Below are 25105 nucleotides of genomic sequence, written 5' to 3' on the forward strand. Positions count from 1 at the left end.
TTCTTCTATTAGAATTAGAGCTTCTAATATAGTAGACTCTTCTATTTTAAGAAGTAAAGAATTATATACAACTTCTAGTAATACGCGTAATATAACTAGACCTCTAGAACTAATTTACTAAGAATACTATTACTTATACTAATTAACTATATTAAGCTAAGAAGAATTATTAGAATAATACTAAGAAGATACACTATAAAGAGCTTTAACTTAGTAACTTAGTTCTTCTATAAAACTCTATATAGAAGATTAATATATCTAGAGATAAAAAGCTTAATACTAGGTAAATAAGTCTATATTACATTTAACGCCTATAGCTAGAGTAAGGTACTTACTAGATTAAGAATCTTAATAGAATGCTACTTCTATACACTATTCTAGATAAGAGGCTAAAGCTCTTTTACTAATAAATACTAAAAGATATTACTAAGTAATATTATAGCTAGATAAAGCTCTATAACCTAGATAACTAGAAGAATACTAACGTTTCTACTAACGTGCTAGCTAGCTCTATTAATAATAATAAAGAAGATAGCTAGAACACTTCTTTCTAACTATAACTTAAGAAAGAAAAGATAAGTAATACTCTAAGACTTATTAGCTAGCTAAGTATTTTTCTAAGGCTTATTAGTTAGCTAAGTATAGTTATTACTAAGCGCTTTATAAAAGAAGAATAGAGAGTATTTAGACTAAACTTTATTTTTTTCTCTAATTCTAATATATTATTAGTGTTAGATAAAGAAAGAACTTAGGCTATAGAATAGTCTTTACTTAAGAAAGAGAAGAAAAAGTTTACTATAGGCTCTTTTGTCTAAAAGCCTCTTTAATAATATATAGTCTATTATTACTAAGTATTTAAAGTATACTTTTTTATTTTCTTTTTATTTCTTTCTCTTCTAGTATATTAACTATACTATAAAGAATCTTAATATTATAAATATATATAGACTATATTAGTCTTATAGAGAAGTATTCTATAAGTTCTACTAAAACTAGAGAAATAACGCTTTTTTTACTTTTAACCTTAATTTATTTTAGCTTTTTTTCTACTATACTTATACCTTAATAGCAATAATAAGTCTTTACTTATTATACTCTTTTTCTAGCTTCTATTAACTCTTACTACTACTAGTAAGAGAAGCGTCTAACTTCTTTATAGTCTTAAACTATACTAGATAAATATATTATAAACTATAAGATAAGTAGTAATAAAAACAGCGTAGTACTTATAGTAGCGTTTAGCTAAAAGCTACTACTAGAGTCTAAGGTAAACGCTACTCTAAGTACTTTCTACTACCTCTAACTTCTCTACTATAATATTAATACTAAATAATATAGATAAAGAGTTTACTATATATAGTAATATCTTTTCTTATAAGCGCTAAGTAGTATATATTTAAATACTCTTAGTAGAGTATAAGTACTATAAACTTTAAGATAAAGTAGAGAAGATAGCTACTACTATTCTTACTACCTTACTATATTCTATCTTATATTAGATTCTTTACTACTAGTCTACTAGACTATAGAGTTATATAACTACTAAAGTATTACTTCTACTTAGTAATAACTACTTAGACTTAGTTAGTTTACTATTCTAAGCTTCTTAAGCTACTTAAATTAAAGCTTAGAATAGTAATTTCTAGTTGTATTAGCCTACCTATAGTTAGGTCTTTAGAAAGTAACTACTACTAGGTAGATAAGAACGTATCTATTCTACTACTATCTTAATATACTTAGAATGTCTAGAGAATATAGTAGCTATAATTTTATATATAATAACTAGCTATAACTCTATATATAACTACCTAGAAACTACTATAATAACTATAACTATCTTATCTTTAGTAACTACTTTTCTATTACCTCTATACGCTCTTAGAGGTAATAAAAGAGAAAGCTATAAGTATTATAGCTCTCTTATAACTTTAATATTAGAAATACTAGTACTAATTATAATAAGTATTACTCTTTTAACTATTCTATCTAGCTTTAAACTTTCTTTAAACTATATTTATATAGCTATTATAGTCTTTTAGCTATAATTCTAATAATTATAGTTTATAATAGTTCTAATATATAGATTTTAGGTAGGTTAGAATTTTACCTAAAATCTAGCTATTACTAATATAATAATATAACGCTATCTATTTACTAATACTATTATACGCGTAAGAATACTACTAAGTATAATAGCTAATTACGTAATTAATTACTTTACCTTTACTATAATTTTACCTTCTAACTTTACCTATTAATATTATAATATTATAATACTATAATAGATAGAGGTCTCTTAATTATATATATATATATACTGTCTCTTAGCTATTACTTTTTTTTTTCTTTTCTAACCTTCTTAATCTTTTCTCTCTATCTCTATATACTATAGTTACCTTTTAGAAGTAGGCTATATCTTCTTTCTCTCTTTATTAATCTAACTTTTCTTATTTTCTATCTTAGTAATTATAACTATAACTATAACTATAACTACTATACTTAGCGTAAAGAAGTATAATAAGCCTATAGGCTACCTAAACCTTCTCTATAACTTCTAGTTACTATTAACTCTATATATAAGAGCGCGCGCTTAGCCTACTATATCTATAACTAATTTTATAAATAGACGTATAAGTATAACTATATATATATATATATAAGCTTAGTACTATTAGTTCTATACTCTAAGCTAGTTTAGTAAGAGTTTCTTTATAAGAGCTAGTCTTAGATTACTAAAGAAAGATACCTACGCTACTAAAGGCTTAGTAGAAGATAGCTAGTAATAAGAATAAGAGTAAGAGTAAAGCTATAAATACTAGAAAGTTAACTTTCTCTTATAGCTAAGGCTCTTTTTTATAAAAGATTTTTTCTTAAAAAGGTTTACCTTTTAAGCTTTATACACCTAGTCTAACTAAGAATTTTACTACTTTAGGTATCTATAGTTAAGCTTCTAGAAGTAACACTAGCTTTTTCTCTACTACTTCTTCTAGTTTATAACTAAAGAAAAATACTCTTATAATTATCTAGGCTCTATACACTAAAGCTAAAAACTAAGTTCTTACTTTAGCCTAGAACTAAAATCTCTAGAATCTAAATATTAATAGTAAGGTAATAAAGTTTATTACTAGTCTTAAATAGTAGTCTTCTAAGTAATAGAAAGTTATTTTTAATACTTTTATAACTAACGCAACTTTTCTATTTAACTAGATTACTAACTTTATTCTTAAAGTATTTAATATAGTTAAGGCGCTACTAGAGCTTATAGATAAGTATAGTAGTATTAAAGTATTTAATAGCTAGTATTAAGTCTTAAGCTAAGCTAAGAATACTAAAGATAAGCGTATTATAGAGCTAACTACTACTACTAAAAGTGTTAATATATTAGAGTCTAGTCTTATAAGCTATATCTCTTACTTTTTAAGTAAGGTTCTATATAACTACTAGACTATATCTAATATATAGTTCTACTTTAGGCGTCTAGACATTAGTAATATAGCTCTTTTCTTAGTCTAAGTAGTAGCTATTTATATTTATACTCTATGTAAAAGTACTAAGACTAATATTATTATATAAGACTAGGCTACCTTAAGAGATTCTATTAAGGTAACTATTTAGTTTACTAAGAAGAATCTACTTTCTAAGACACTATTTCTTTTAAAGTATTCTATTAAAGTATTAAAAAAGAACTATAAAAAGTATAGTATAACACTAGATATACTTAGCCTTACTACTAGAAATATTATAGTTTCTTTTGCTTATAAGTATAAGAAAGATAGTACTTATAATAGTTAATATAAGTTTTAGTAATATATCTTTCTATATATAGCTAATAGGTATTCTAATAAAAACTACTAAATTACTTATACTCTTTATAGTAGTAATAACGTAATAATTACTAATACTATAGCTAGATACTAGATAAAGCTTTACTCTATCTATTAATTAGCTATCTCTATTATAATAGAACTTAGATTATTTCTATATAAGTTAAGAGTAATTAATAAAAGTAGTAATTATATTAAAGTAGAGCTAAAGAAGATTAGAGTAAGGTAACTTAGTAGAGCTAAATTAGTTACTTCTTTAGTAAACCTAGAGAAGTAGGTATACTAAGAGCGCTAGGCTAGTCTTAAGGTAGTTAAGAAGAGAGTAGTAGTAGCTAAGTTATAGAAATTAAAGCTTTATAGTATATAAACTAGCCTTCTACTACTACTACTACTATCTAGCGCTAGTACTCTAAAATCTACTCTAGCTTACTAATCTTTGTCTAAGAAGATAGACACTACACTTAATAAAGATAATTTAGAAGATAAAGACTAGAATTCTAATAAGCTTAAGGCTTTAACTATAGCTAAGAACTATAAATATCTAGATAGAACTTCTAATTTTCTTTAACTAATTCTTAATAGCTACTCTAAGTATACTAAACTTAATAACTATAAACGTGTTAAAGTTATCTAAGCGTAGTATTAAGAAGTTTATATTAGTTACTACTCTAATAGCTTATTAATTAATAGTACTTATATTTATTAGACTTATATATAAGTAATAGCTACCTATATAAGTCTCTTTAAGTAAGCTATAAATATAAAAGCTATAAATAATATTTTTCTTTTTTTATATCTTTTCTAAGATAAGTAGTATAAACTCTAAATCTACCTAGTTATATCTATTCTCTTTATTAAGTAATATAAGCTTAGTAAACAAGACTCTAATCTTCTTAGCTATTACTTTTATTCTTAGATAGCTTATAATCTATATCTAATTTCTTTCTAGAAAGTAGTTAGTAAAAAGATAGATTAGAGTAAGCTAGTAAAAGACTTTAAGTAGAAGAGTAATATTACTATAGAGAACTTTAAGTAGCTATTTTTTAATAATAAGAAACTTAAGAAAATTATTAAAGAATTCTTTAAGATATACTATTACTACCTCTAACGCATTAATAGTAATAAAAACCTTAGCTAGCTTTATATTATATACTATTCTCTTATTTAATAAGCTATCTATACTAACCTTTATTACTAGATACTCTACTTAGTACTTTATAAAGAATATACTATAGTTTTCTACTCTTACTACGCTAAGTATACTATACTAGGTAACAAGACGTTCTTCTACTATATTAATCTTAATCTATTATTTACCTACGCTTAAGATTAAGATATAGATATAATCTAAGAATTAGTCTTAATTAATAATAAGAACTCTTAGAACTATATAGAGGTCTTAAAGAGCTTCTATTAATATATAGAGCTATACTTATAATAGCGCAAGACTACTAAGAAGAATTCTACTAGCTTTATTAAAGAATAGTATAATAATATTAATTAGATATAAGAAGTATAAGTAATAGCGCTAAGTATAAAGTAGAAGAAGTCTATTTATAGAGAAGAAGACGTTTATATTACTTACTCTATAATACTCTATAGCTTTATAGAACTAGTAACTAAGATCTATTAAATAATTCTTTTATAGTATATTATAGTACGCTAGAGCGTTATAGAAATTCTAGCTATAGAAATATATAATAAAATCTTAAAGGCTTATTATAATCTTATAGCCTCTTTTATAATACTATCTAGATATTATAATAAGTATAGTAGTATTAAGTAGATATTTTTAGTAAATATATATATTAACTTCTTCTCTTAGATCTAAAAGGCTATTCTTGTATAAGTCTTCTAGAATAACTCTCTTATATATAAAAAGATCTATAAACTTCTTAGTAAGAATAAAAATAGTATTCTAGAGTATATCTAGAAAGAGCGTAAGTACGTTATTAGAAAGATTAAAATACTATAGCTAGTAGTTAAGAAGCTTAAGAAGGCTACCTTTACTAAGAGCGCTAATAGTAAATATCTAAATATTTTCTTCTTTACTAATAAGAGTATACCTTCTTCTTATAAGAGATAGTAGTATATTTAGAATTATAATTATAGTATAAAAGATACTATTAGACGTCTTATTAATAAGATTAATATAGAACTAGATATTTATTACTACTTCTATAACGCTGCTAACCTTAACACTATATCTACTTCTTTCTCTCTATTTAAGACTTCTTAGACTTACGCTAGTAGTCTAGCGTCTAGTTTATTATTACTTTCTAGCACTTTACGCTCTCTAACTATATTACTACTACTAGTTCTACTACTTTCTTCTTAGTTTAAGATACTAATACTAGCTCTATTAGCTTCTGCTACTAGCCTATCTAAACTACGTTATAGTAGATAAAATATAAAGTAAACTAAACGTACTAGTAATATTACTAGTACTTAGATTTTAGGTAAGCTTCTTATTTTACCTAAAATCTACCTACTACCTATACTATAGTAGTATATTACTAACATCTCTACTTAATTATTTAATTTAATTTTTACTTTCTTTTCTATATTTTTCTTTTATCTTTTCTTTATACTATAAGTAAGTAATACGTTCTAAATAGTATAATAGAACTATACTACTAGAAAGAAAAGGTTTATACTAGTATATAAGGTGTTTTTATATAAATTAGATCTTTAACAACCTAAGAATTACTTAGAGAGAGAACGTCTTTTAATAAGAGCTCTTTAGAATTATCTTATAAAGAACTATCTTATTTTTTACTTATACTTTTTAGTATTAGACTCTTATATAATACTTTAGATAATAGAATCTCTTTATAATAGAACTCTTTTTTACTAAACTAACGCTTATATACTTCTTTACCTATGCTAACTACTTTACGTTCTTATAGTAATATATCTTTATACTCTCTAATATCTATACACTACTTTATAAACTTAAGAAGACTTATTATTCTAAAGTACTTTCTTTAGTAAACGTCTCTATAGTTACTAGCTAAGTTACTTCTATCTCTATAACCTATAGTAATAAAGTTTACTTTACTACTATAGAGAAGGTTAACTATTTATATAATATAACTAACTAGAAATAGTTAGATACCTAAGTATTATATATAGCTAGTACTAAGATATTACTAGAGAATTTTAAAAAGTTCTAGAATTAAATAGAATAACTATATATAAGTAAAAAGAAGATTCTAGCTAAGTTACTATAAGTACTTTATTTACTATACTCTAGCTTTAACTTAAGAGAAGCTAATAAGCTTCTACTATAATAAAATAGATTAGACTATTATATTAAAATCTAGCTAGACCTAGATATAGGTAGATTACTAAAGCTCTTCTCTTAATAGCTCTAGCTCTTATTATATAATAAAGCTAAAGTAGTAAAGCTCTATCTTAATAATATACTCTATAAAAGATATATTAAGTATAGTATATCTAACTAGGCTACTCTACTTCTTATTATAAGAAAGCCTAGTAGTAGTATCTATATATATATTAACTACTAAGAATTAAATACCTACACTATTAAGAATTAAAATACTTCTTCTCTAATTTAGAATATACTTACTAAGCTCTCTAAAGCAAAGTACTTTTCTAAGGTTAATATAATTATAGCCTTTAATAAGATTTATATTAAGAAAGAATATAAGTATCTCTCTACCTTTATTACTTTATATAGTCTCTACTAGTATACTATTATACTTTTTAGAATATATAATAGTTTAGAAATATTCTAAGTATATATTAATAATATTCTCTATAAGTACTTAGATAAGTTTTATATAGCTTACTTTAATAATATTATTATATTTAGTAAGACTCTTAAAAACTATAAGAATTACCTTCTTTATATAGTTATAAGACTATCTAATACTAGGCTTCTAATAGATATTCTAAAGTTAGAGTTTATAACTTAAAAAGTAAAGTTTCTTAGCTTTATTATTACTACTAATAGTATTAAAATAAATTCTAATAAAGTTAGCGCTATATAGAACTAGCTCTTATTTTAAATACTAAAAGATATTTAAGCTTTTCTAAGCTTTGTAAATTTCTACTACTACTTTATATATAGATTCTTAGATATAGCTAAGCTACTTATATATCTTATCTATAGTAATCTAAAGCTTTTCTAGATAATACTAGAAGCTAGCTAAGTATTTAAAGTCTTAAAGACAGCCTTCTATAGTAATATAGTACTAGCTTACTTTAACTCTAACTTTAAAAGTATACTAGAAATAAATACTTCTAATTACGTTTATATAGTAGTACTATTTTAGATCTAGAATAATAATAGTATATACCTAGTAGTATATCTCTCTAAGAAGATAACGCCTATAAAGTATAACTATAAAATCTATAATAAAAAGCTTTTTACTATTATTTAAGCTTTTAAAGAGTAGCGCTCTAAGCTTACTAAAGTATTAGACTTAATTAAAGTACTTACTAACTATAGAGAACTAGAGTACTTCTACTTAAAGAAATATCTTAACTACTAGTAAGCTTACTAGGTAGAGTTTTTAGAGAAGTTTAACTTTAAGATTAAGTACTATTCTAGAAAGTAGAGCACTAAGCCTAATAGTCTTACTTAGCGTACTAGAGATCTTCTAGAATATATCTCTAATAATTAAGTCTAATACTAATATTAAACACTATTAGAGAAATACTAATAGAATAGTAGAAGTTATAAGACTATGCGTCTTATAAAGCTCTATATTACTAATATTAACTATAACTTACTATCTTTATTATCTCTTATCTAAGAAAGTAGTAAAGAAGTATTACTACTCTATATAGAGATAGTTAACCTTACTTAACTATTTCTATGTAATAAGCCTAACCTATATAATACTATCTAGAATATAGATAATATCTCTATGTAGAATTTTATTAACTTACTCTACTTAACTAATACCTATCTTACTATAATATAAGAAGCCTTACTTAATAGAGACTAATATATTTTCTACTATCTTATTATTAAAAAAGTATAGTTAGAGCTAGAAGACTTTAAAGCTAGTAATAAGAGTAAACTCTTTATAAAGAATAACTATCTTATAGTTTTCTTTAGTAAAAAGCTCTATACCTAAGTTATTAAGAATATTTATAACTTTCTTCTAGAAGGCTATAAAGAGCGTACTACTACCTACTAATAGGTTAGTAAATAGTATTACTAGTAAGATATAACTAACACTATTACCTACTTTATAAATTACTATATAATATATTAGTAATCTAAAACTAACTATAGAGCTAAGTATAGCTTATTATATCTACTCTTTATACTAGCTAGATACTAGAAGAATATCTTTATTAACTTTATTATATCTTTATCTTTATTAGAGTAGTATAGATACTCTTATTATTATATTATAGTAGTTATTAACTACTTATTAAAAAAGAAGAAGTTTATAGCTATAGAGAATATAAAAGTCTCTATAGTTATTAATAAGTTTCTAGAATATATATAGAAAAAGAAAAGTTATTCTAGAACTTTTATTAGTAACTATAGTTAATAGTTTATATTCTACTTCTAGTATTACCTTTATAAGCGCGTTAGAACCTAACTAAAGCTATTTATATTTTATTACTCTAAGATAGATAAATAAACTAAAAACGCTAATACTAATTTTAAATAGTATCTACGCTTTTACGTTAACTACCTATAGAATAACTAGGCTTAGTTACTACTTTTAGCTAAATTTAAGTCTAATTTAGCTATAAGCTTAGTAACTAGAGTTTCTCTATTCTAGACTATAAAGAAATATTTACTCTATAGTAGTTTAGAGCCTATCTACACTACTAATACACTATTTATAATATAAGCGTAATAGCGTAATACTAACTCTCTTATTACTTATATAGATATAATATATAAATATCTTTAAAGTAAGCTTATCTAGTCTTATAAGAAGATACGTAACTTTACTAATACTAATTACTACCTAGCACTATAATTTAATATTAGTAACTAAATACTTCTTAATACTAGATATATTAAAATAGAGTACTTTATTAAGTTACTAAACTATAAGAATATAGAGCTATACTAAGTTACTAGAGTAATAGATAATATAGCTTATAAATTAAATCTCTCTACTAGCCTTAAAGGCTTATTTCTAGCTTTCTACTTATAGCTTTTATAGCTCTATAAAGATAATACTCTACTAGATTAACTTTATACTAGTAATATTACTCTACTTAAGGTATACCTTAATAAAGATAGTAATACTAAATATACTATTACTTAAGTACTTAACTTTTATATATATTATATAGTTAATCTATATACTAGATAATAAGAATATCTATAGTATAAAGTTAAGTAGGTAGATAATAATTAATTAGATAACTAGTAACTATACTATAACTTAAGAGAAAGTAAGAAATTAGTTTAAGACTACTATAATTATAACTCTAGCTAACTAGAACTATATATTACTTTCTATAACTATAATAACTATAGAGAGCTTACTATTACTATACTCTACTTACTAGACTTTATATACTTAGAAAGAACTAGCTAGTTATTTATAAACTTACTTAACTATATTACTTTAGCTTATTAAAGTAATTATAATATATATCTTTACCTAACTTTAACCTCTATAAGTATTCTTAGCTCTAAGACTTACTATCTATAGCTTTTATATAAGTAATATTTCTTTAATAATACTTTAACTAGCTTATAAGAAGGCGTAATAAACGTCTCTATAAAGAAGCTCTTACTATTAGTTTTACTATTTACTTTATTATATAAAGTCTTTTTATAAAAAAAGCTTTTACTTTTCTTTATTATATATACTCTATTAGGTACCTTAATAAAAAAGAACCTAGAGCTAGTAGAGTATTAAACTTATAGCTACTAGATATTTATATACTTAGTTAGAACTTTAAGTACTTTAGAGAGAAGATATATTATAGTTTAGATACCTAGCTAGGTAGTCTATATACCTACTCTATCTATATATAGTCTCTATAGAGTAGATCTTCTTCTCTATACTATAATAACTTTTAAATTTAAATTAACTTAACTATCTAATCTTAATATAACTTTTATATTATCTAAATATACTAGAAGAGCTTATATTACTCTAGAATAGGCTAAATTAGGCTATAAAGAGCTATTAGAAGTTAGTTAAAAGTAACTTAGAGAATACTAGCTCTAAAATACTTAATTTTATCTTTTTTAGTTTTAATCTACTTCTTAAGCTAACTCTTCTTAGTAGTAGTTTTATTACTCTTTAGCTAAAAGGTAAGCTTTATTTAAAAATCTTAAATAGCATTTTATAAAGTATTAATATTAGAAATAATAGTCTACTTAGTAAGCTTTAAAGCTAAATATTATAAAAAAAGTTAGTATAAACTAAAATAAGCTAAAAAAAGCTAAAAGAAAGTAAAAAGAAGTAAAGTAGCTACTAGTAATCTATAAAAAGCTAATTAGAGTTATAAAAGTCTAAAAAAAAGTATTTTAAAACTTACTAATTACTTAAATAGTAATTTAGTATTAAGTATACTAGTAACTTTAGTAGTTTTTTTCTTAGACGTATAAGTAGTACTATTAGTAAAGCTAGTAACTATAGCTTTAGTCTTAGTTTTATTATTAAAATATATACTAAACTAAGTAGTAATATAGCTATAAAGTACGCTAGAATAAAATTATAAGTACTCTTAATTAAGAAAGTAGTTACTACTAAAGTTAGTTAAAATAGTTTAGAATAAACTATTATAAGCTAATCTAGCTCTTTTAAGTTTTATAAAAGCTTTACTAACTCTAAAGAGAATAAAAAAGCTTATAAAATACTAGATTAAGCTAAAATAAACTAATATAAGTTAAAACTTACTTAATAATATTATAATAAACTTTTTTATACTTTTCTACTAAGTTTATTCTTAAATAGTATAAGTTACTATACTTAAAGTTCTTTATAGCTAGTAGAGTAGGTATTAAAGTATTATTAGAGACTTAAAAATATAAAATAATAAATCTCTTACTAAAAAGCTTATAGTTAGCTAATAATTAGTAAATAATCTTAAATATAGCTTCTAAGTTAATAAGATTTTTTAAAAGCTATATTAGTTAGTATTAGTATAAAAAAGTCTAAAATAGACTAAAATAGACTAAAACTATTTATTTTAGAGCTATTTACTACTTATTAGCTTTATAAAGACTAATAAAGAGTAATAGTAGCTAGAAAAAAGTAAAATAAGTACTTATAGTAAAGTACTACTTATTTATAGCTTAATACTAGCTATATAAAATAGTTTAGGTAATAGAATCTCTAAATAGTATACTAGTAACTTTTCTAATTATACTAGTAAAGACAGCGCGCTTTTTCTTATTACTAAAAACTAAGAAAGTATAGCTATAGTAGTTAAATATATAAAGCTTATTAAGCTTTTATAACTATAAGTAACTAATATATAGTATATAACTAATCTTAAAGAGCTTAGATATATAGAAGTAGCTTAAAGTAATCTAATTATTACTAACTATAGTTAAGTTAAGATAAAAAAGACTATTAAGACTTAGAATAAAGTAATATAAAGTATAATAAATAAATATAAGTAAAAAAAAAGTAAATTAGTATAAAGTATATATTAATAGTTTTAGTTAGAGTACTAAAGACTAGTTAGTAGTAATTTAGTATAATTTACGCTAAAAACTTCTAATTTAAGCTAAACTACTTTATTATACTTTAAAATAAGCTATAATAAGTTACTTTAAATCTTCTTAGAATTTTAGAAATAACTAGTAAAAAAAGCTAATAATTACTATTATAAAGTAATTAAAAAGTAAAAAATAGAAAAGAGAAATCTAACTAGCTAGATATACTTAAAGTATATAAGCTTACACTAGCTTTACTAGTATAGGTAGTAGCTTTATATATATATCTATACATAATTCTTTAGAGCTACTACTTTTTATAATAGATTTTTACTTTTTTTATAAATATAATATACTTACGCTAGCTTAAAGTAGGCTATTATAAGCTAAAATAGCTTATTATAAACTATAGTTACTTTATCTAGTTTATTAAATAACTTTAGAAGTAAATTAAGAGTAATTATTATAGAACGTACCTCTAGATACTTCTTAAGAGTATAGTACGTAATTATACTAGTATAAATTAAGATAAGCTCTTAGAAGCTTTACTACTTAAGAGAGCTTTCTAAGTAAGCTTATAAAATAATAATTTATTTTCTATTTATTTCTATACTTCTAGATATAATAGTTATAAGCCTAGTACTTTAAAAAGATAATATAGTTCTATATTTATATACTTAAAACGTAAGGCGTTTAATAAAGTATAGTAATACTAATCTTATTACTAATCTTTATACTTTTATAAAAGTACTACTTTATTATTTATAATAAGTAACTCTATAATAATCTCTATAAGAGCTTTTATACTTACTAACTTAGTATATTAGCTTAAGTAGTTTACTTAGTTTAAATTCTATACTCTAAGTAAAGAAATTTAGACTAATATTAACTTTAATACTAAAATAGCTACTTCTATCTAGATAAGCGTTTTAACTACTCTAGAGCTAGTAGTAATTATATAGAACGCTTTAGTTAATAAGCTCTATACTAATAAGTATAATTTATCTATTATAAAGTATAAAGTATAAGTAATAAAATAGTAGTTAAAGAGTACTTATATTAGGTATCTTTAAAACTAAGTTAATTAGACTATTAGTCTAAAGCTTCTAGCTTTTACTATACTTTTTATCTTTATAGAGAAAGAAGCTATATTATAAGTACTTATTAAATACTTTAAGTTTACACTTTCTCTAAAGAAAAACTATACTAAAAATCTTATATACTTATAGTATAGAGTATACTTCTAGAAAGTATAATAAAAATATATTAACGCTAAGTACTAGTAATAGAAATACTTCTATATTCTAGTCTAAGCTAAAGTATATAAACTTACTAAAGTTAATAATATACTTACTATCTAGAACTATTTAGAAGTAATTAGTGTTAAACTTACTCTAGAATAGAAGCACTTTATATAGTAGAACTTTATTAAAGCTTTTACTATTAGTAAAACTTAGATTACTCTTAAATAAGTATTAAAGATTTTTACTATACTAATCTAAGAGTATATAGCTTACTTTACTAGTAGAGATAGTATATTTACTATTATAAAAGTACTATAATAAGCTTTTAGTAAAAATAACTTAGCCTAAAAGTTTAAAAAGAATTACTTATATAGATAGTACTATAAGTAGTCTACTACTATATATAAGCGCTTAGAAATAGTACTTATAAAAAAACCTCTAAAGCTTTCTAATAAAGCTAAGACTAAGATTACTACTAAGCTTAGAGACTTAAAGTATAATAGTCTATAAAGAGCTCTTAATAAAAAGAAATAGACTACTTTATAGTAAGTATAAATTAAGAGTCTAAACTTTATTTATTTAAAGTTAATTTAGATAATACTTATTAACTTTACTTTTATTATAAGTTAGCTAAGTATTAGTAGTATATACTCTACTATAGATTTTAATATCTATTTACTCTTTATAAGCACTATCTTAGATAATAAAGTAGTAGTATATTTTATTAATAATATATCTCTACTTAAGCTAAAGACCTTTATAAAAGTATATAAATTCTATACTATAAAAGTAGAAAGCTTTTTCTTTTAGGTACTTAGATATAGTATATAAAGAATTAGAAATACTTTAACTAGAAAAAGAGAACTATATATAAAGAACTTTATTCTAATAAGTATAGCGCTTATAAAAAGTTTCTATATTAATATTATCTTAGAAGTAGCTTTTAATAAAGCTAGACTATAGTACTTAGAGTTAGACTTAATACTTTATATAGAAACGCTTACTAATAACTTTATACTAGTAAAGCTTAAGAGAGAGTATAAGCTTATATTTATTAAATATAATTTTTTAAAGTTTTACTTAACTATAATAAGTATAACTAATAACTAGCGCTTATAATAATTTTAGAAAAGCTTTTCTTAGTTTAATTTAGAGAAGCTTTAGTATATAAGAGTAGACTACTTAGGTCTAGAAGCGCTCTAAGCTCTTATTAAGAATACGCGTAATATATATATTAAGAGAATAAGCTAAAGTAAGTATAAGTATTATACTATTACTTATATAAAGTAGTATATTTCTAGATAACTACGTAAGAAAGCTCTAAGACTTTATTAGAGAATCTTATAGAATCTTTTTAACTTTTCTACTAGTTATAATAAAAAGCTCTAAATTATAGTACTTAAAGATAATTATAGTAGTAAGATCTATTAATATACTCTTTAAGCTAAGATACTTATAGAGATTATAAGAGTCTTTTATAACTTTATAAGCTTTTTTATAGCTTAGTATAAGCTTAATATCTATATTATTATCTAAGATAATAATATTATAACGCTACTTTAGAAAAGTAAGTTATACTTTAAGATATAAGCTAAAAAGTAAAGTATTATTATAGAGTATACTTCTATTTATACCTATAAACTAAATAGAAAAGTAAAAAAAGTAAGTTAGAAAATAATTACTAAGTTTATTAAAATAAGAGTTAGTGTAAATCTCTCTAAAAAGCTCTAGCTAGATATTATAAAAGTAGTAACCTAGCTATATAATATAAGCTTATTATATACTTATAATTTCTTAGTACTTAATACTATACTTAACGTATAGTATATAGAGTATAGTAAGAAGGTCTATACTATTATAGCTAACTTTTACCTAGATTAAAGTACTATCTACGCTTATAGCTATAAAGCTTACTTACTTAATAAAGAGTAAGTAGCTAAATAAAATAAGTATAACTTTAAAGTTATACTAAGAAGCTATATTAGATACTTAGTAGAATATAAAGTATCTAATATTTATAGAATATAAGTTCTAAAGCTTAATTAAATAATTATAATAAGAAATATAAGCTTTAATAAGAAGCTTTTCTATAAGAGTAGCGCTAAAGGTAGCTAGAAGTACTTAGTAAAAGAGCTTATATATATTATTAATCTTCTATATACAAACAAGCTATATAATATAAAAAAAGCGTATAAAGATATCTTTAACTAGCTCTATACTATAGTAAATAAAATATAAAACTAGTATACTTCTAAAAACTTTATCTAAAAGCTAAAAAGTAGTATATTATAGCTTACTATTAAATAGGCTAGCTAGCCTAATTAATAAGTAGTATATAATATATCTCTTATATAAATAGAAAGCTTAGCTAGCTAACTACTAGAAATCTATATAAACTCTTAAGAGTATACTAGCCTATTTACTCTAGAGTAAATACTAAAGTCTAAAGTATACTAGACTATAAGAACTAGTTAGAAGTATAATAGTAATATCTAGAAAGTGCACTAAACTAAAGAAAAGCGTCTACTAGTACTAAGTAATAAATAGCTTTCTAATATAGAAAGCTTTTATTAGAATAAAGTATATAGTACTTATTAGAATAGAGTACTTCTAAGTATACTATATTTCTATATATACTCTATATTTAGAACTTCTCTAGAATAAGATAAAATAGAACTACTACTTACTTCTAGACTAATACACTAAAAGCGTAATTATAAAAAACTAATATAATTAAGCTCTAGAATTAGAGAGTAACGTAAAGATCTAGAAGTAAAAGAACTAGAAGTTTATATACTATATAATTTATAAAATAGTATATAAAATAATAATCTTTTAAATAGTCTTCTCTAATACTTATATAGAGTAGAAGAAGACTAGAAAGAGCTTATAATAGTCTACTTAATTATAGTAGTTATAATCTTAAGTAATATACTTTTATAGAAGTATAAGCTATCTAAATATATATACTATAATTAACTACTATAGCTTCTAAAGAAGTATAAGAATCTTAGTAATTATTTATATAGTAAGCTCTTCTATAAAGTCTATAAAAAAGAAATTAATATACTTTATAAAGTAGGTATTTAAAAGAAAATTAAGCACTTCTTAGTATAAGAGTATCTACTTCTACTAAAGTAAGTATTTATATATAAAGTTAATTAGAATAGCTACTTTATTAAGTATAAAGCTTATATAGTAGTAAGAGAAGATTTATAAGTAATTAATTCTATATACTCTATATATATAGTAATACTTATCTTATACTCTTTTAGAATAGTAATAGTAATAGTAGCTAAGTTTAACTTAAAGATTCTTTAGTTTAATATTATAGAAGTATTTCTTTATACACACTAAGAGTACTAGCTAGTTATAGTATATAATATACTAGATAGCTTTAAGAAATCTAGTAAGTATATAAAGCTTAAGTATACTTTTTATAGACTAAAGAACTCTTTACTACTCTAGTATAAAGAGCTCTTATATATAGTAAAGAAAGTAAATCTTATTACTTCTAAAGAAGAGTCTTATCTTTTCTTTAATAAATAAAGAAAGATTCTTCTACTCTTTTACGTTAATAATATACTACTTATATATTACTATACTACTTATTAAAAAGCTTTATAAGTTACTAATATAATAAAAGTAGTATATAACCTAGAAAAGAAAAGCTTAGTTAAATAGTTTCTAGAAGTAAGAGTATTACGTAATTACGCTACTTATACTATAATACTTATATATAATAAGTATTTAGATAAGCTTACTAAGAAGTTTAACTTAGAAAGTACTTTTTTAAGCTCTACTATACTACTTCTAAGCTAAGAGCTTATAAAGTTAATAAGTAAAGTAGATAAAAAAATAGTTAAAGACTACTAAGAGTATATTAGATTACTACTCTATATAGCTATTATACTATAGTCTAATATAGTATATACTATTTTAAAGCTTTTATACTTTTTTATAAATCTAAGTAAAAAGTATATTAAAGTAGTTAACTAAGTAATTATATACTTATATAAAACTTACTATTAAACTATCTACTATAGAGTATACTCTAAAGTAAAGCTTATAATTTATAGTAACGCTTTTTTTATAAATAATCTAAAGACTAGACACTTTTTATAAGGCTACTTTATTATACTCTTTAAAAGTACTATTATTTAGAAAGTAGTATAATAGGTAACTATAATAACTTTAACTATAGAAGTAGAGCTTTTTACTTTTAAGTATATTAGTAAAGAAGTAATAGCTCTTAAGAAGCTATTTTAGAAGCTTACGCTTACTTTAGAAGTAGTGTAAATAATTTTCTATAATAACTAGTAAACTATATACTTAGTAGTTAATACTAATAAGTATATAATAATACGCCTTAGATATATTAATATCTAAAATATATAGCTAAAGTAAGAGTATACTAAAGAGTTTTTTAGAGTTAAGTATTTAAAGACTAAGAGTATACTAGCTAATAAGCTTACTAAAAATCTATTAGTTTAGTAATTTACCTACTTTAAGAAGTAGTTAAATATAAAAAATATTAAATTATTAGTAGTATTATAAAGCTTATAAAGTATAAAAAAGTTTTTAGCTACTCTTTTTAGAAAGTAGTAGAAAGTATATTTTAAGTATAGCCTCTCTTATAGACTTATAAAAAACTACTTATTAAAAAAGGCTTTTATTAAAGTATATACTCTAAAGAGTATAGTAAAATAAAAAAGTATATACTTAGAACTATAATTAAAGTAATACTTCTTTAGTTATCTAAGCGTAAAGTAAGAGAAGTACTACTAGTTATTAGTAGTATTCTTATAAGCTTAAAGATACTTAAACTCTAAAGTAAAAAACTAAAAGAGTATAACTTTTTTTATAGATATAAATATATAACTAAGCTTAGTAGTAATACTTTTATAGGTAACTATAATAGTATTATTAGTAATAGTTTTAGAAAATATACTTTTATTATTATTATTAGAAAGCGCTATATTATTATTTATAGACTTATTATAGTTAATCTACTTAACTACTAGATAAAGTTTTATAAAGCTTATTAGTACTAAGAAGTAAAAGTACTAAAATAAAAACTTACTAAAAGAGCGCTACTTAGAAGTAAAAGCGCTATTAGCTTTATTATTAAAGTTAAGTTAAAAGCACTTAGTACTAAAAGTATACTTAGACTTATTAGTATTATACTCTACTTTTAAAGTATTAAAGCTCTACTTCTTACTACGCCTCTAAATTATATAGCTATACTTAAAATACTACTTAAAAGTAGTATTATAATTATAAATAAGCTTATAAAAGTAAGAGTTCTTAATATTATATAAGTATTTAGTTTTTAAGTTCTACTTTATAGTATAAAACTAATTAACTATATACTTAGTAACTTTCTTAATATACTTAGATCTAAAAAAAAGTTAGTAAAGCTTCTTAAGCTTAAAAAAAAGTATATATATATATTATTATATCTATAATTACTAATAGCACTAGTAAGGTAGCGCTTAAACTTCTTACTCTTATTAATACTTATATAGTTTTTATAAAAAGAGTTAGTAGTCTTTTTAGTACTTATAAACTAAAAGTATTAGAAGTATACTATCTTATAAAGCTTACTAGTAGTAATAAAAGTAGACTTCTTAGAGCTACGCTTATATATAGACTTAGTTACTAAAGCTCTATTATTTTTATTATTAAAATTATTATTAAGTATATACTTTTTACTATTATACTTTTTATTATTATACTTATTAGAAGAATTAGTAATATCTAAACTATTAGACTAAATAAAGAGCTCTAAATTAAAGAGAAAGCTCTTTATACTACTTATAATAATAAAAAAATACTTTTTCTTCTTAAAAGTAAAGCTAGAAAAAAGTAAAGTATTATAAACTATACTACTCTCTTAAGAAATAAAAAGCTTACCTAAAGCTTTAGTAAAAAGCTTAGAAGTATTAAAAGAAATAGTAGTAGAATTCTTAAAAGTAGAGCTCTTAGAACTAAAAGAATCTAGAAATAAAATATTAAAATAAGTATTACTAGTAGCTAAAGAACTAGAAACTATAATAGTAATTTTAGTAGACTACTTATAGAAATTACTAAAAAGCTTTTAAAAGAGCGTAGTAATATTAGAATTATAGTTAGTATACTTTTTTTAAGTAGTTTTACTAGCTTACTTATTATTATACTTTTCTATTATACTAAAAGAATTAGTAGACTACTACGCTTAGTAAATTACTTTTTTTAGAACTATCTTTTAATAAAGCTTAATAGCTTTTAAAAGTAGAATTTTAAAGTATTCTTACTTAGTATACTATTAATTAATAAAGTACTTATTCTTAAACTTAATATACTTAGTTTTAGTAACTACTTTAGCTTTAGAATTCTTATTACTATACTTTAAGTTATACTTAACTTACTTATTACGCTTATAATATAAATACTACTCTTTTTCTATAGCTTAACTAGTAATATAATACTTATAAGTAATCTTATTATAATACTCTTACTTTACTTTATTCTTAGCTTTAAAATTATAAGTATACTACTTATTAGTATACTTCTAAGTAGCGCGCTTATTATAATATAAAATATTATTAGCTTACTCTTAAGTAACTATATTACTATACTTAGTAAATAAATTAGACTTTTTAAAAGTATAAGTTAGAGTAGTAAATAAGTTATAAGTAGAAGTAGAAGTACTTATAAAACTAGAGCTTTACTTTTTACTAAAAAAACTATACTTAGAAGAGTTTTTAGAAATACTATAAAGCTTATTTAAGTACTTATAATTCTTTATTTTAAAAAGAGTAGCTAAGTACTTAAAGAAGTTAGAAATATTAGAGCTTAATAGCTTAGCTTTTAAAATACTTATATAACTAAAGCTTAAAGAAGTTACTTTAAAAGCGCTTATAAAGCTAGAACTAAACTACTTATTCTTAGAAAAGTAGCTATTCTTATACTTATACTTATTTCTCTTTAATATAATACTAGAAAGCTTAAAAATAGATATAAAAAAGTATACTTAGTTTAATTAGTATAATAAAGTATACTACTAGAGTTAGTAAGCATACTAATAAAAATTAGAAATACTTACTTTTATTTTAAATAAAAGGTAAAAAGTATTTAGCTAATTAAATAATTTTTAGTAATATTATAATTAGCGTATATATACTAAGTAAGCTTTTAGCGCTATATACGCTCTAATAAGTATATAATTAGTATTCTTAGCTATAATAAGAGAGCTTATTATAACTATATAGCCTACTTTTATAAAATACTTAGAAAGTATATTATAGAATATACTTCTAGATACTCTTTAAGAGTATAGTATATAATTATACTAGTATAGATTAAGATAAGCTTTTAGAAGCTTTACTACTTAAAAGAGCTTTTTAAGTAAGCTTATAAAATAATAATTTATCTTCTATTTATTTCTATACTTCTAGACGTAATAGTAATCTACTCTAAGAAAAAAAAAAATATTAGGTCTTAGCTTTAAAAAGTCTAGGCTAACTTAGCACTAGCTATAAATACCTTAGAATTACTATTATAGCTTAGTAGTAATTTATCTTTAGTCTTTTTAGAATAATATACTTAATTATAGCCTAATATTATATATCTAGTATTTAACTAACTCTATTATTTAATAAATACTACTTATTTTTATTAAACTTTTTACTATTATTAAACTTATAAATAAGCTTAGTAAGAGCTTTATATTCTCTTTTTATTTATAAAATAGTATTAATATAGTTTATACTTTTATTAAAATTTTATTTATAAAATTAAAAAGCTAAAAGTACTTATAGTTTTTTTTAAGCTACTTTTTTAGCTATTTTTTATCTAGTATAAATAGTCTAACTTTTTAAAAGTTATATAAAGCTATATCTACTTTATTTATTATTATAGTATACTCTATATTAACTATTTTATTAGTATAAGTCTAAGTAAGTATTAAATATATATAAAAAGAAGCTATATTCTTATTTTATAGAAATAGGCGTAAGTTATAAAGAAATATATTTATTTTTATATATTAATAAAAGTTTTTAGCTAAGTAAAAGCTTTAATTTTATAATACTTATTACTAAGTAGTATTTTACTTATAAAATACTAAAATTTTTAGATCTAGTATATATACTATAGTATATATAAACTTTAATATTAGAATTATAACTATACTAAGTTATTATAACTAGAGCTTTTTAATAAATATTAAATAGAAATTATTAAGATTAAAATAAAATAATCTATTAAGATAGTAACGTTAAGATAATTAAGATTATATTGTGTGCGAATGCTTACGGGTATCTCTTGTCTGATAACTTCTTCGTCGCTAAACTCTAAGCTATCGCGGTAGAAGACCGTAAGTTACTCTAGCTTACTTGCGAAAGTCTATAATATACTAACAAATCTAGTTACCTAGATAGCTCTGTATTATAACGCCCGTTAAGTTGCTACTATCTAGGCTATTACTACTACTTAGGTTGTCGCTGCACAAAGCCCTCTAGCTCTCTAGCCTCTCTACTAACTTAGGCTTAACCCTGCATAAGGCCGTCTCTGCTAGAACGTAATAAATAAATCTAGTAACAGAGCGAACAAAGCCGCTACAAACAATGCAAATCCTTAATCTTGTCTTCTAAGGTTGTGTCTTTTTATAATTGTGATAATTGTACTAAGTGTAGCACGCTATTCTAGAGAAAAACTAAACAGCCTAGAGCCTACGTTAGCATTAAGTAACTAACTTTAGAAACTTTTATCTTAATGTAGTCTATAGATCTATTTAGGGGGTTTCTAGTATAAGGCAGTAGTGATTTAACAGTGTTATTCATGTTCTTGCGGTGAAACACCGCAATGGCGTCGGTGGCGATTTCCCGACGGATGTGAAGGGCCATTTCGGCCAGCCCATACGCGAGCCGTCAAGAGCCGTCAAGAGCAAGTCTTCCTACTTCATGCTGCTCGGGTGATTTATACCAACGCGTCGCAGTCAAGGCTACTCCAGGACCACCCCCGCACGACAGCCAAAGAGACCGAAGCACAACCGCCCGTGGCAGTTGATCTCGATAGAGAAGCCGTTACGATGCTGAAGCCTCCACGATGCAGCAAAGCAAGTCCTTGGGGTTTTTATCAATGGCAGATCGCTCAATGGCAGATCGCGGCGACATGATTATCAACATGTGGACGCGGCATTGGGTCGTGAGTGCTGCCTGACGGCTACCGTATCGTTGTAAACCTTGACGCGGTCGACACCTAGATCACACTGCGGACAATGGTGATGACGACGAATGCACGCTTGGCCTCGCCATTGAGGCCCAAGTCTATTCCCTCCATCCGCTCCTAGTCCCGGACTACGAGAAGAAGGAGAAAAACGCCATCCGGCGGCAGTAAAAGGCGTTGAAGAAGGCGGCAAAGGGTAAAAGCAAAGCAAAGGCCCCGACTGCGGACGATGAGTACAACCCAGAGGGACATGCTTGGTCGTATGTTGTCGGCATAGGATTTGGCTTCGTGCGGGTCGCCTCGAGGCTCATAGCGGCGGCATCGTCGACAGCAACCTGTATCCAAGGCTCGCAGACGCTGATGGGGACGTTTCCGCCTGAGAGCTCAAGCTCCTCCAGGGTCCTCTTCATACGGAAGCCGGCCTTGAAGCCGATGTCGCGGCCGATCCGCTCGCCGTCTGCGAAGGCAGTGTTGATGAATGTGACCATCGTGGAGTCGATGTCGTCGAACTTCGCGTCGACGAAGGTGTAGATCTGCTCTCGCAGTTCCGACTCGTGGGCTTTGTGCGGTTTGAGGCGCTTATCGACTTCAGCACTCACTCGGCGCTCGATCTCGATCTTTGTTCGCTCGTGCATGAGCTCATCGAAGGAGAACTTTTGGTCGGCGAATTGCTTCATCTTCTCGAGTATATCCTTGCACATTCGCTCAACCACGCCGCGTTCAAGCGCTCGAGCCGCGTCATCGCTCCGGTCGAAGCTCAGATGTTCATCAGCGATGCCGTCCTTGTGCGTTTGAACCAGGTGGGCGGCGGCCGCGTGTTGAAACCTCGCCAACTCGCGGGCCTGATTAGTCTTTTCATTGACGAACAGAGTCACGTCAATGTTGTAGCCTTTTCCGTGGAGCAGGTAAGCCATCCAGAGGTTGTCGTTGGCGGTTGAGTTGAGGTCGGTAATGGCATTGTCCTTGTCGATTTGAATGCTAGTAACATCGGCCCGTAGGGCTTTGTTCTCTGGAGTCAAAGTCAGTAACAAGGGACCACCAAGGGTAGAGCTCGAAATCGGACAAAGGCACATGATACATGAAGAATGCGAACAGGCCCGGAGCCGACATTGGAACAGCGATACGCAATTATGAAGATGCTGAGTTGATGTAAGCATCAAAGTAGTTATTATTGTCCAAGGAAATCTCTAGTCTGTAGTCTACATCACAGCAAAACGTTGCAACGTATAAGATTTGGTATAGATGTGGGCTCCAGGGTACCTCGAAAATAATACTAATTATCCCAGAACTCACAATAAAACGTTGGTCTGTAGCCTACATCAAGATGAAAAGCCGCAAAGTAGAGGGTCTAGCATTGACGTAGGCCCCACGGTATCCGGCACTGCCGGAAAATGAGGTGATTATCCTTTGCTGCCTGTTCAGGGCGTCGCGTCTCGTCCCGACATCAGCGAGCGTTGCGGACTCATTGCGGATGTCCTTGAGGAGGAGGGCGCCAAACGTAATGGACAAGTCGTATCGCCCGACCTTGTATTGCAGAAGGACGAGCTCGTGGTTTAGGTCGTTGCGAATTCCTTGCTTGACAGAGGTCGACAGGTCGACAGACCGCCAGTTGGCTTTGTACGGGAGGGACGCGTGTGGGGATGGTAAGATGGCTCGCGATCCAGGGGGCGAGGCTCTTAAAGTGACTATACTGTCGGGCGCTACATCCAGGACGATTGCCCGCTGCTCCATTGGTGGTCGTAACACCAGGAGCGCGATTTCGATATGATAGCGAATACTTCTGCACGCCGTTTCCAGTCGGTCTCGGCCGAGCAACTTGCTGTCGTGTATGGTGGCAGCATAAACAACGAACTCGAGACTGTCGGCGGTCTCTTCCTTGGCATCCAGAAGCCAAACTTTGTTGATGGCTTTGTACTGCTCAATGACCGCTGAGGTCAACACATGACAGGGATGTACGTGCTTTCGAACCAGCTCAGCTGGCCAGTGGACTGGCGCGGACTGCGCATGTTAGCGGTGCAATCAGTGTACTCTGAAGACGCGATGCATACTTTTAGCTTCATCCATCTCCCCCGAGCTACAATGTCCTCGAATTTGTTCTCTAGGAAGAACTGAGCGGGCTCTTCTTATCGATGGCGCCGACTCTCTTCCTCCGCTCTCTTCGGTTTGCAAGCGCGGATCTTGGGCCACTGCGGAGCCAT

At 25.6% G+C, this 25105-nt stretch overlaps 1 protein-coding gene across 1 annotated transcript; it reads right to left on the reverse strand.

Annotated features, from left to right (window-relative positions):
• Positions 1-23038: 23038 nt before the first annotated feature.
• Positions 23039-25105, reverse strand: J4E79_001731 (uncharacterized protein; the record flags this gene model as incomplete). The annotated part of the gene is made up of 4 exons (XM_049350637.1): positions 23039-23916; positions 24278-24905; positions 24956-25026; positions 25048-25105. 4 exons carry the CDS (start codon positions 25103-25105, stop codon positions 23039-23041), a joined length of 1635 nt encoding a protein of 544 aa, XP_049214476.1.

This window comes from Alternaria viburni, assembly GCF_023758015.1.
Source record: "Alternaria viburni strain BMP 2772 chromosome Unknown scaffold_3, whole genome shotgun sequence".
Classification (NCBI taxonomy): Eukaryota; Fungi; Ascomycota; class Dothideomycetes; order Pleosporales; family Pleosporaceae; genus Alternaria; species Alternaria viburni.